The 13,612-nt window shown below is 40.1% G+C and overlaps 1 protein-coding gene across 1 annotated transcript; it reads right to left on the bottom strand.

Moving 5' to 3' along the window:
* Positions 1-56: 56 nt before the first annotated feature.
* Positions 57-11,352, bottom strand: LOC124641836 (methionine--tRNA ligase, mitochondrial). The gene is made up of 10 exons (XM_047180073.1): positions 11,062-11,352; positions 10,400-10,498; positions 9,526-9,707; positions 8,921-9,040; positions 8,480-8,588; positions 8,047-8,165; positions 4,730-4,881; positions 3,011-3,216; positions 2,197-2,391; positions 57-733 (listed from the first exon to the last, which is right to left on the bottom strand). Exons 1-10 carry the CDS (start codon positions 11,144-11,146, stop codon positions 282-284), a joined length of 1,719 nt encoding a protein of 572 aa, XP_047036029.1. The 5' UTR covers positions 11,147-11,352; the 3' UTR covers positions 57-281.
* Between the last annotated feature and the right edge of the window lie 2,260 nt (positions 11,353-13,612).

The following is a 13,612-nucleotide window of genomic DNA, read 5'->3' as shown; positions in this document are numbered from 1 at the left end:
ATAAGAATAACTGTTTTTTTTGTCTTTAAAAAGCAGAATTAAATAACAAAATGTCACTTGTTTTATAATTTAATTTCATAAAATGCAAAGAGAAGAGATAGGTCTTACTAACTAAAGCCAACAAGAACATTAGTAACTCAACACTAAAAGACGAACACATTAATGGCGAAGATAAATAAAAATGCTCATTTAAATAACATACTAAAGAAAAGATAGATCTATGATTTCAAATTCTAATTTCAATTCTAAAACCCGCATTTCTAACTAAATTCTGTACAAAACTACGCAGTAACCTTTTTCTTTTGAGCTTTTCTCCTTTTCTCTTCCGAAGCATTCTTCCTTAACTCAGTCTGTGATACCTTTTTATCATAAATCCTTTGAAATAGTACGAATTTTCCGCTTTGAATGTTCTTAGTTTCATAAATGGCGCCTTTTAGCCGCCATGATGGCGTCTCACAGTGTTGCCAGTTCCTACAATCTCTACCAATTTGTAGTTTATCGAGCAACGTTTTCGTCATCTGTGGTATAATTGGCTGTAATATAATTCCGCATATTCTTAACGTTTCCATAGTTAAGTGTAAGATAACGTCTAATTCTTTTTGCGTTTCTGGTTTTTTCCGCAGTTCCCAAGGTTTGCTGGTTTCGAAGAAAAGGTTAGCGATGTGTAATGTCCTTATGACGGCGTCCACTGCTTTGTAGAAATGGTAGTTTCTGTAGTGGCCGTGGCAGATTTCTGCGGACAAATTATAAAGGGGTTTATAAGTTCTCTTAGTAAGACTTTCTAAATTTCTATAACCTGTGGGTGTATATACTAACCTGGCAGTTCCTCCACAGCCCGCATAAGATCACTCGCATGCTGTGTAGTGGCCACACTAGTGAGTACACTAGCATGTAGCGCGGGGAACTATAACCTGTGGGTGTATATACTAACCTGGCAGTTCCTCCACAGCCCGCATAAGATCACTCGCATGCTGTGTAGTGGCCACACTAGTGAGTACACTAGCATGTAGCGCGGGGAACTATAACCTGTGGGTGTATATACTAACCTGGCAGTTCCTCCACAGCCCGCATAAGATCACTCGCATGCTGTGTAGTGGCCACACTAGTGAGTACACTAGCATGTAGCGCGGGGAACTATAACCTGTGGGTGTATATACTAACCTGGCAGTTCCTCCACAGCCCGCATAAGATCACTCGCATGCTGTGTAGTGGCCACACTAGTGAGTACACTAGCATGTAGCGCGGGGAACTATAACCTGTGGGTGTATATACTAACCTGGCAGTTCCTCCACAGCCCGCATAAGATCACTCGCATGCTGTGTAGTGGCCACACTAGTGAGTACACTAGCATGTAGCGCGGGGAACTATAACCTGTGGGTGTATATACTAACCTGGCAGTTCCTCCACAGCCCGCATAAGATCACTCGCATGCTGTGTAGTGGCCACACTAGTGAGTACACTAGCATGTAGCGCGGGGAACTATAACCTGTGGGTGTATATACTAACCTGGCAGTTCCTCCACAGCCCGCATAAGATCACTCGCATGCTGTGTAGTGGCCACACTAGTGAGTACACTAGCATGTAGCGCGGGGAACTATAACCTGTGGGTGTATATACTAACCTGGCAGTTCCTCCACAGCCCGCATAAGATCACTCGCATGCTGTGTAGTGGCCACACTAGTGAGTACACTAGCATGTAGCGCGGGGAACTATAACCTGTGGGTGTATATACTAACCTGGCAGTTCCTCCACAGCCCGCATAAGATCACTCGCATGCTGTGTAGTGGCCACACTAGTGAGTACACTAGCATGTAGCGCGGGGAACTATAACCTGTGGGTGTATATACTAACCTGGCAGTTCCTCCACAGCCCGCATAAGATCACTCGCATGCTGTGTAGTGGCCACACTAGTGAGTACACTAGCATGTAGCGCGGGGAACTATAACCTGTGGGTGTATATACTAACCTGGCAGTTCCTCCACAGCCCGCATAAGATCACTCGCATGCTGTGTAGTGGCCACACTAGTGAGTACACTAGCATGTAGCGCGGGGAACTATAACCTGTGGGTGTATATACTAACCTGGCAGTTCCTCCACAGCCCGCATAAGATCACTCGCATGCTGTGTAGTGGCCACACTAGTGAGTACACTAGCATGTAGCGCGGGGAACTATAACCTGTGGGTGTATATACTAACCTGGCAGTTCCTCCACAGCCCGCATAAGATCACTCGCATGCTGTGTAGTGGCCACACTAGTGAGTACACTAGCATGTAGCGCGGGGAACTCGTGCCGCGGGTTGAGGGCGGCGCCGCAGCACCGGGACGCGAGGTTGCCGAGAGTGTCCGCCAGTTCCGCGTTCGCTATGTTTATTAGCTTCGTTTCGCTGTAGTCTGTGAATAAAATACATAAGATTAAATAGCAAAAAGGTGTTGTCTGTAAGGCGCGAGTCACACCGGAATGGCAGCGAGCGTACGCCTCGCGCATCGGGCGGGCGTTGACGCGAGGCCGCGCGACCGCCTCAAGCTTTGTCAGTAATGATGGTGGTCTTTAAGTATGAAGTTAAAGTTGAAAATTATATCAAAGTCAAATCATTTATTTAATTTAGACCTTTACAAGCACTTATGAACGTCAAAAATATAAATAAGTTTGACTCTAACTGCCCATTGAAAAAGTAGCTTCCTATGTAGAAGAACGGGTAAGAATCTCTATGGTTACTCTTTTTAAAACATAATAGGTATTACAGTTTGTATGTATGGATACATACGATAGTAACATGCGAAGATCATGTAGAATCGCAAAGAAAACATATGAGGAAAAAATGACAATTAAAATGCTATATGGTATTCACATTTACTATTCAGTGTTTATGTATTTTAACACAAAATAGACAAATAATCAAAAGAATACAATTTTACTAGCCGGTGTAATTTTAATTTGGTAATTAGTTAGATATTGTCAGTATGTCCTACGACTAGTTCTCGTTGCCCAGCAGTGGCACAGTATACTCACTAGCGTCACTGGCCATAGTGGCTTCCCTCAGTAGCAGATACCTCAGCGCCTCGTTGCCCACGCGGCTGCTCCTCGGGTCCACCACGTTACCCAGAGACTTGGACATCTTGCTGCCGTCCACCGTCCAGTGCGAGTGACAGACTAAGCGCCGTGGTGGATGCCATTTGACAGCCATTAGGAACGCTGGCCAGTATATGCCGTGAAATCTGAGAATGAAAATTGTACCTTGTAGTTTTGGAGTAAAAATATAAGCACAGGCACCAGAAACCTCTAAGAGGCTTTGCGGAGTCAGTCATATTTGAAAGCAGCTTTCTTTTAGGACTAAAACCTCACCATAGGGTGGAGATTGCAAGGGGTAAACCAGGCCTTAAAATTTTTAAGTTGTCACCTAAGTATGTTACATTATTATTTCGTAATAAAACCTCCCTACACCCCATTTAGGTACATTACTTTCTTGAGTTTCCTTCTAAACAATATGGTAGCAACGCACCTCTCACTTATACTCTTAGAAAGTGTAATACATTTATAAAAAACATGACTTGGATATATTTGCAAGTAAAATAAGTGTATTTAAAAGAGCCATTAAGAGTTTGCCTAATTTTTAATTTTTAAAGTTTTTTAAAGTTTTTCATGTTTTACCCAATGTCTGCATTTCTTATATTTTTAATTACTTTTAATTTTTAATTCTTTTACTTTTACTTGAACAGCCTAAAAATAATGTTGAGCCTACCTTTAATTTAAGAGCATACACTAACTGTTGTTTCCTTTATTTTTAAGATTGTCTGTATGTGTCTTAGTTGGTAAGCCTAAATAAATAAATAAAAATAAATAAACTATATATTTCCTAATAAGCCCCCCGTTTATGTACATGTGCTCACTTGAGTATATCCTTGCCGAGCACGTGCACGTCGGGCGGCCACACGTGTCCGCGTGACGTCATCGCCTCGCACTGCGGGTAGCCCAGCACTGACAGGTAGTTGATCAGCGCGTCTAGCCATACGTAGATGCTTTGCAATTCTCTCTTAACTATATATCCTACTAATCTTACTATCCTACTAATCCTGCTATCCTACTAATCCTACTATCCTATTAATCCTACTACTTTAACTTACTTTCTAAGTAATCTTAGACACCAATGGCTGACAAAAAAAAAAAGGTGAAGGAAAACATCTTTAGGAAACCTGGACTATAAAGTCTGAAATCACCAACCCGCATTGAGCAAGCGTGGTGATTAATGCTCAATCCTTCTCCGTGTGAGAGGAGGCCTGTGCCCAGCAGTGGGACGATAAAAAAAAAAGCTGTAACAGTAACTAATCCCACTATCCTACTATCCTACTAATCTTACTATCCTACTAATCCTACTAATCTTACTATCCTACTTTCCTACTAATCCTACCATCCTACTACTCTACGAATCCTACCATCCTACTGTCATACCATGCTACTATCTTACTATCCTACTAATCCTTCCATCTTATAATCCTACTAATCCTACTATCCTAACATCCTACCAATTCTACTATCGTACTACCTACCAATATCCCAGTCCTCGTAACATTATAAACACATATCACGCAAGCGCAGCCGCTAGCAGAAGCTATTATTTCGTAACAAAACCCCCTTAACTCCCTTTTAGGTACATTAACTCACTTAAGTTTCTATCTAAACTCTAAACTATATATTTCCTAATAGGCCCCCCGTTTATGTACATGTCCTCACTTGAGTATATCCTTGCCGAGCACGTGCACGTCGGGCGGCCACACGTGTCCGCGTGACGTCATCGCCTCGCACTGCGGGTAGCCCAGCACTGACAGGTAGTTGATCAGTGCGTCTAGCCATACGTAGATGCTTTGTTCTTCATCGTTTGGCACCTATGATATAAGAACATATTATAACTAACGACCCACCAAGTATTCGCACGGGATAACAGTATTTCCTCACTATTTAATGTATGGTATTATGTTCCAAACTAATATTATAAATGCGAAAGTAACTCGGTCTGTCTGTCTTTTCTTCACGCCTAAACCGACTTGTGTGAAATTTGGTACAGACATAGTTTGGAACTTGAGAAAGGACATAGGATTAGTTTTTATTACAAAAATAAACTTTGTTCCGGACATACAGCGCCATCTATTGGTCAAACCAAAAATCTGTCGGAAGTCACTATTCCACGCGAAGGATGTCGCGGACAAAAGCTAGTTATACATAAAACCTTCCTCTGTGATCACTCCGTAAGGAAGATGATGCAATATCTATGTTTCCATCATCAGCCTATAGCAGTCCACTGCTGGACATAGGCCTCTCCAAGTGCACGCCACTGAGATCGATTTTCGGCTTCTCGCATCCAGCTCCTGCCAGCCGTCTTGCGCAAGTCATCACTCCACCGTGCCTGAGGACGTCCTACACTACGTTTGCCGAGGCGTGGTCTCCACTCTAGAACTCGTTTACCCCAACGGTTATCGGTTCTTCGGCTAATATGGCCAGCCCACTGCCACTTCAGCTTGCTGATTCGGTGGGCTATGTCGATGACTTTGGTTCTCTGACGGATTACCTCATTTCTGATGCGATCCCTCAGAGAAATGCCAAGCATAGCTCTTTCCATAGCCCGCTGAGCAACTTTAAACTTGTGGACCAGCCGTACCGTCAGTGTCCACGTTTCGGCTCCGTAAGTCATGACAGGTAGGATGCACTGATTGAAGACTTTTGTCTTTAGGCACTGTGGGATCGACGATGTTAGGACTCGACGTACCTTCCCAAATGCAGCCCAACCCAACTGAATTCTCCTATTCACCTCGTCCTCAAAGTTGTTTCTACCTAACTGCAATGTCTGCCCGAGGTATACATATTTCCGAACAACTTCGAGAACGGCGCCGTGTATCGCAATCGGTTCCGGTAGAACATGTTCATTGAACATGACCTTGGTTTTGTCCAAGTTCATCCGTAGGCCGATGCGTAGAGAAGATTCAGCCAGGTCGTTCAGCATCTGTTGTAGGTCCTGCAGCGTTTCCGCCATGATGACGATATCGTCAGCAAATCGCAAGTGAGAGATGTGTCGCCATTGATGTTGATGCCGCGTCCTTTCCAGTTCAGCGTCTTGAACATATCCTCCATTGCATTAGTGAACAGTTTCGGGGAAATAACATCCCCTTGTCTCACTCTTCGATGCAACGGTATGGGCCTTGTTTGCTGATTCTGTACTTGGACCGACATTGTAGCGGCTTCGTAGAGACATCTCATCACTTGGATGTATCGCCAATCTACTTGACAACGCTGCAGGGACTCCAAAACAGACCAGATTTCAACCGAGTCAAAGGCCTTCTCATAGTCCACAAATGCTAGACACAGGGGCTGATTATACTCTTCGGTCTTCTGTATAATCTGCCGCACTGTGTGGATGTGGTCTATGGTGCCGTATCCGCTCCGAAACCCAGCCTGCTCCGGTGGTTGGAATTCGTCGAGTCTCCGCGCAAGTCGGTTCGTGATCACTCTTGAGAACAGCTTATATACGTGGCTTAGGAGGGAAATGGGTCGATAGTTCTTCAGCTGGGTTTTGTCTCCCTTTTTGAAGAACAGGACGACAACACTCCTACTCCACGCCTCTGGAGTTCTCCCTTCGAAAAGGACGGCATTAAAAAGCTTCTGGAGCTCCCCCAGTACGGGCTTACCTCCCGCTTTTAATAGCTCTGTTGTAATGCCATCCTCGCCAGGGGGCTTTTCCATTTTTGAGCTGTCTCAGAGCGATCTCGATTTCGCCACTGCTGACTTCTGGCAGGTCTTCGGTGAAATAGCGTGTTAATGTGGCTCTAGAATCCTCATTTCCGGGATCAGGTCGAGATGCACGCGATGCGTATAACCGGCCATAGAAATTTTCCACTTCCGAAAGGACTGCCGGTACCGAAGAAACGACTTCTCCACTTGTTGTGGTCAGCTTCGTCAAGTGGCTTCTTCCAAGAGATTGTACGAACACCTTTGACCCCCGTTCTGCTCAATTGCTCTTTCAATGTCAAGAGTATTGGAGCACCGGAGGTCGCGTCGTACGTGCTTGTTGATCTCTTGGTTTAGAGCCCGCTTAGCTGACGAAGTGACAGGCGGGTTTTCACGTCGTTTCTTCATAAGCCCTAATGTCTCTTCTGAAAGCTTTGATTTCTTGCCCTTACGCTGCATGTTACAGAATCTCGAACCTTCCTCCCTGAGGATCCGAACCACATATTCGTGGTTCTGGTTAACGTCTGCTGTGGTTTCCACGGCGGCAAATCGGTTCTCCAAATTTGACTGGAACGTTTCAGATCCTGTCATGGTTTGGAGCAGTGTTGGTCGGAGCCTGGCCTTCATCAGACGGAAACGTTCGGCCTTGAAGTTGATATTCAGAGAGCCTCGGACAAGTCGGTGATCGCTCCCGGTGTTAAACCGGTTGATCACGGAGACGTCTCTGAATATGTGCTTCTTGTTCATCATGATGAAGTCAATCTCATTTTTAGTCATAGTGTCGGGGCTTTGCCACGTCCACTTCCTTTGGGGCTGCTTTTTGAAAAAGGAGTTCATCAAAAACAGCCCCTCGCGTTCGAGGAAGTTGACGAGCATTTGCCCCCTATGATTCCTGCTTCCAAATCCATGGGATCCTACTGCCGATTCGCCGCAAATCTGTACTCCCACTTTAGCGTTAAAGTCCCCCATGACAACGGTGTAATGGGTCTTTGTAGTGAAGTGGAGGGCCCTTGATATATTATCAAACATATCCTCCACTTCATCGTCTGAATGTGTCGAGGTCGGTGCGTACACTTGCACTACCTTGAGCTATACCTGTCGGTGAGCTTTATGATAAGGTACGCTACCCTGTTCGACACACTAGACACCTCCACAACGTTATCAGTTAGGGACTTATTAACCAGAAACCCAACGCCACCTTGGGATTGTTGGTCTCCCTTTCGGAAGTACATTAGGTGACCTGATTCGAGGGTTATGGTGTCCTCCCCCTCTCTTCGAACTTCACATAACCCTAATATGTGCCACCTAATCTTCCCATATGTTTAACTTACCCTTATAGCCCAGTGCACTCTGCTGGACGGCCGACTGACTGATATATCAGGTAAGTAAGCATCGCCCTCTACCATCTCTTGTAACTGTGTCTGAAACTTCGACGGTGTTATCACGCCATCTGTAAATACATATTTGTAAAGTTAATCGGGAGACTTAATTTTTTTTTAATCAAAAAATAAACACCGAAAGTCTCCGGAATAAAAGAGGCGAAATAACGTTTGACAAGTGTGTAAAAAATCCAATCCAAATCTGTTTAACTTTTTTGTAATAACACCATTAGGGTTTACAATAATGCAATTATATTAATTTCGGATTCAGATGTGCCTTAAATACAATGGAACACACTTTTACCCGCAATTTTAGTTTTGATTATTATAAAAAAGATCTATGTTTATGAGAGACTGACAAGCTGTAATTTAATAGTTTACATACCATTTTTGAGCCAATTCCGTAGATGCACTTTGAATGCACTGAGCCTGAACATGTAGTTAGTCTCCTCCGTCCACTCCACCTTGTGACCTGACTCTATTGATACTTTCACCTGCAATTACAATAAAATGGATATCCTTTTTAATATTAATTAGTATTATTTATTGGGGACCTACCTTGGGAACTACTCAATAAATAAGTGGTCTATGTAATTTTTGTTCTAGAAAAATAAACTAATATTATAAAGCTAAAGAGTTTGCTTATGCTAAGCTCAAGAACTACTGGTCTGATTTGCAAAATTGTTTCAGTGTTAGACAGCTCTCTTATAGAAGATTATAAGCTACTTCTTACTAAGGCGCGGTAAGTACTTCCTTCAAAAAGCGGGTGGAAACAACCAGAATTAGTTTAAAGATAAAACACCTAAATAAACATACACAAACTTACATTCTCCCCGTCCCTGAGTTCATCTTTAACATGTGTTTCTGGCACAAACGCCTCGTCGTTGACGCTGTACCAGCCGCTGTATTTAGCCTTGTATATGTGGTCCTCTTCCACTAATTTGTTCTGTTAACAAAAAAATACTTTCTATTAGCTGGGTTTCGCGGTTTCACTAGTTTCCCAAGGTTCCAGCATATGGATAGAAATGGCGAGGTAAGTTGTAACCAAAAACAGGGAAGAAATTTATTTTCTTACAATCTTAGAAAAATGAAAGGGACTACTTAGTAAAAGTCTTGAAAAGTTTAAGGTAGACAGCGGCGAGGTATATCCCATCCACAACTTGTATTTTTAATAAGAATTTTAAGGGTTTTTTTAGGGAATATTAAGCCATTAACATTTTCTGGCATAGAGTAGCAAGGTAGTTCCCATAAGGGATTCGCAAAATTATCAGTAAATCAATGACGATAAAACAGTGAGAAAGATTGTATTTTTAACTTGATATTCTAGTCATTGAGGAAGCAATAAAGAAGGCCTCGACTTATAAAATATCAAAAGTCAAAAGCGGAACCTATTCCATTAGGTTTTTTTATTTATTACCACAAATTACTCACCCAAAAATGCCTAACCGCAGTCTTATGCCTATCCTCCGTGGTACGTATAAAGTCTGTGTAGTCTACATTGAACTCCTTGAACAGCTGCTTATATTCTTCAGATATGTTCGTGCAGTACTCCGGTAACGATAACTTGGCTTTAGCAGCGGCTTGCTGTATTTTGGTGCCATGTTCGTCTGTTCCTGGAATGTTAATAAGAATATGTAGTTAGAGTACTTAAATGGTAATAAAATAAAAATGTTTATTTTTTTTATTTGAAACCAAAACAATTTGAAAAAAATAATTGTGTTGGAAGTTAAACTGTTCCCCGGTAACATAAGCTGTATTTTGTCAAGAGAATAAAGGAAGATATTTCCTCGGGATGTGGGTGAAACCGCTTAGGCAATGTAAGCCGCATAGGTTGATTATAAGGTTAAGCAACCGTCATTGGATCTGCTGGTTGTCATTTTAATAGATCAACATCTTTGCCATTTTTTACAGTTAGTCAGACAGGCCAGTAAGTCTGATAACCTTCCTGTCATTCATTTTCTTTTTTTCAAAGTAACGGTCAAATTCGTTTTTTCAAGGCTAAAGTGACAGCAAAACTAATATAAAAAATGAATTTGACCGTTACTTTTACTTTAGACATTACTTTGACTTTTACTTTTGATGAAGAAACTGGCCGTGAGTTTACATAAGTAAACTTGCACTAATCAGCACTAGTGAACTATGAACTGATAACAATCTCTCAGCTATGTTCTATTTATGTATTCAATATGATAAGACTAACATGAGACTGTCCAGATTTTGTTTGTACTGATAGAGATAGGATAATTTTCTATTCCCCCCTAACACTTGATTTTCATCTATGTATAAACTGCTTTAGTGAACTTACCTGTGCTAAATACAATTTGGTAATCGGGGTTGGTGAGCTTCTCAAATCTTTGTATTGCATCCGCTACTACTGCAGTGTACAGGTGACCAATGTGAGGTGCTGAAAATTAATAATTAAAATCATCATCTCAGCCATAGGATGTCCACTGCTGAACATAGGCCTCCCCTTAGATCTCCACAGATACCTGTTGGAGGCGACGCATCCCGCGTCTTCCGTCTTCTTAATTAAAATACTGTACTTAAAATATAATCTAATACTTAAATACTAATATAATAAAAAGGAAATCAGTTTTTGTTTCTTAGTACTACTGCTCTGAAACCACTGAACCGATCTACCTATCGATAGATTACCGCCCAGTAACATAGGCTATAAGTTGTCCGGGTAACTAGAGAAGTTTCCCCAGGATGCGGGTGATACCACAAGAAGCAGCTGGTAAATTATAATTTAGATTATCCCATTAGCTTAGGTTGGAATATTTAGATTTATGAATAAAATTCAGTCTATTTACTACACGATTGTGGAGGAAAGATCTATTCTTATACAGATAAGGCATTTCCTATTAATAATAAAACCTTGAACCTGATCATTTAAATGTTATTTATTTACTTAGAACAACTTATGTACGTACTAGTAAGAACAGGTGTTCTTAACGTTTAACTTACCTGCATTCACATAAAATATCGGCGTCGTTACATAAAAAGGTGTTTTCTGTACAACTGAAGAAAGTAAACGTAATGTTAATCTCATTTTCTTGGAAATATTCTACTTGCAGTGTTTACACAGCTAATTATCACTTAGGTTATGATAGTAATAGTAAACTTTCAATGTCAACAGTTGTTTGCACTGCAACCTGACGTTTCTCTCATATAATCCTTTTCATAATTAATTATTTATAGATTAATTAAATAAATGATATCTCCAGTATAAACCGCTCTCTCGCATTGAAATATTATTAGTTCAGGGGGGGGACACTCCGTACATTTTGACAGCTAAGTAAACGAAGAGTCGCCACCTTTTATTTGGCCCGGAAACTATTTACTATCTAAAAGATACCTTAAATTACCAACAGATGGCACTACACTATAATCGATTTTGTTTGTTAATATAAAATTATTTATGCAATATTAATTAGAGAAAAGTATGAGGAAAATATTAGACACTTTAAAAAAAGATAAAATAGGCGAATAAATTAAATACGGTTTAAAAAAGCACAAATATCAAATTTCATCTAAAAAGACCTGGTGTTAGTATTCCAAGTAACTTAACAAAACCGATCATAATAATATCAATATGGCGGTTTTTTGCATTCCGCATACACGCGTAAATAAAAAGTAATATATAATAATTATTTGTTTTCCTTCGACCTTTTACTATATTAACGATGACATTTTCTATTAGGGTAAGTAGCACCATGTAACTATAACGATAACCAATGTTATAGTTATATGGTGCTACTTACCCTAATAGAAAATGTTATGAATATGATGCATAATTATAATATTTTTATAGCTATAGCTATGTAGGTAGTTCGGGGCCAATTTAGAGAAAGATGGCGCATTGTCAAATTGGGTTGCAAGAATAACCATTGACATATAACTATAGGGACAGGAAATGTCACGAAAAAAACGTGCACACCTACTGTCAGTCTGCAGTCGTAACTAAAATGGCTGCCATTACTAGGGTTGTACCGCTACCGGATTCAACAAATATCGATATTGTATTCTAGTTAGAAGTATGTACGAGTCTTACTGGGTGCATAAAAATAACCGAATATAAATAATCTCTTCGTCATAGAACTAACTATCACATTAACTTCACTGATACTAATAACCTCAACAACATCAACCAAATGGGAGGAGTCATTTCAGTAGGGTGACCTTTGAAAAAAAAAAAACAGGCAAAGTAATTATTTATTATTTCAAATAGCCCTATGAAAGTTCTTTCACGTCAGACTAGTTGCAAGGTGCCAAAGATTCGGTCCTATGAAGAAGAATCCGCAAGAAACGCCATAAGGAGATACTCTCTTAAAAAAAATACAATAATTTAAAATCGTTTTCAAGCTATTCATGAGAAAGTTATATAATGCAAATGGAGCTAATTATGTATTAATCGATTGTACAAAACAATTTTAGTGCTAAGAAAAAAATATTTATACAATTCGAAATCTATACTCGGTAACTAAGTTCTCAAGCAAATATTGCAACTTGCATTCCGATTTGCTCGTCTGTGCGGAAGCACTGCCGTGCCCGTGGTCGCCGTAGAAGCATCATGTGAAAATAAAAAGGCAAAACATATTATTTTCAATAAAATATGTCTTTAAAATCCTGAATTTTATAATACGCCTTTTTAATCAAAATGTTTTTAACTGATGTTTTGTTGAAAATAATACACAACTCTGAGGGCTCAGTGTCTTAGAGACAGTAAGTTCTGATGTTAAAATTTGTAAAAGCAGACTTATTAAGTGGATATTATATCGATACTATTATGACAACTGCACAGCACTATGCCAATATAACATGTTATTGTAAACAACATTTATTTCTAAATATAGGTTTTTATACAGAAATAAACCAAAATATAAGTACTTTCACCATCAATTCATGTTCCCGTAACATATTTTTTATAAAATGTGAATTATTTTATGTAGTTTCTAGCAAAAATAGGTTCCTAACCTGTGTAAAGACAATCCAGCTTGATTTTGGTGCTTCCTAGCACCACACTTCACAATACAACACATAGGCATATTCGTTGATTATTTCACTATTGAAATAGTAAAGTCTTAAAAGTAAACACGAGTGATATTCTATAAAATAGCAAAAATAAGTCACGAAGAGCACCTATTTGACAGCACAACTACCATGACATATATGGCCAGATATGGCACGCAGAAGGATTTCAAAAGTAAATGTCACCATTTTACGCAATCACAAAAATATTGTTGTCCCTGTTTTCAAATACACTTATCTGCTTAGAAAGAGTGAGACAGAACTATGTTGCATAGTTTGTTTCATATTTATATAACTATAGAAAAACTATAGATACGTCAATATCAAAACGGCGTCTCCTTATAATTCTAAGCTCGATGAGAATAACACGTGAGTGGGCTCTCTTTTCCCTATATATAACTTTACTCTTTGTATTATATAGTTTTATGGACAAAATGTCAAATAAATGTAAACGGTTAAGTGGTATTTTAAGAATACATTATTTCAC

Source organism: Helicoverpa zea, chromosome 23 (genome assembly GCF_022581195.2).
Source record: "Helicoverpa zea isolate HzStark_Cry1AcR chromosome 23, ilHelZeax1.1, whole genome shotgun sequence".
Taxonomy (NCBI): domain Eukaryota; kingdom Metazoa; phylum Arthropoda; class Insecta; order Lepidoptera; family Noctuidae; genus Helicoverpa; species Helicoverpa zea.
The sequence above is the reverse complement of the archived record's forward strand: the minus strand, read 5'-3'. Positions and strand labels throughout refer to the sequence as shown.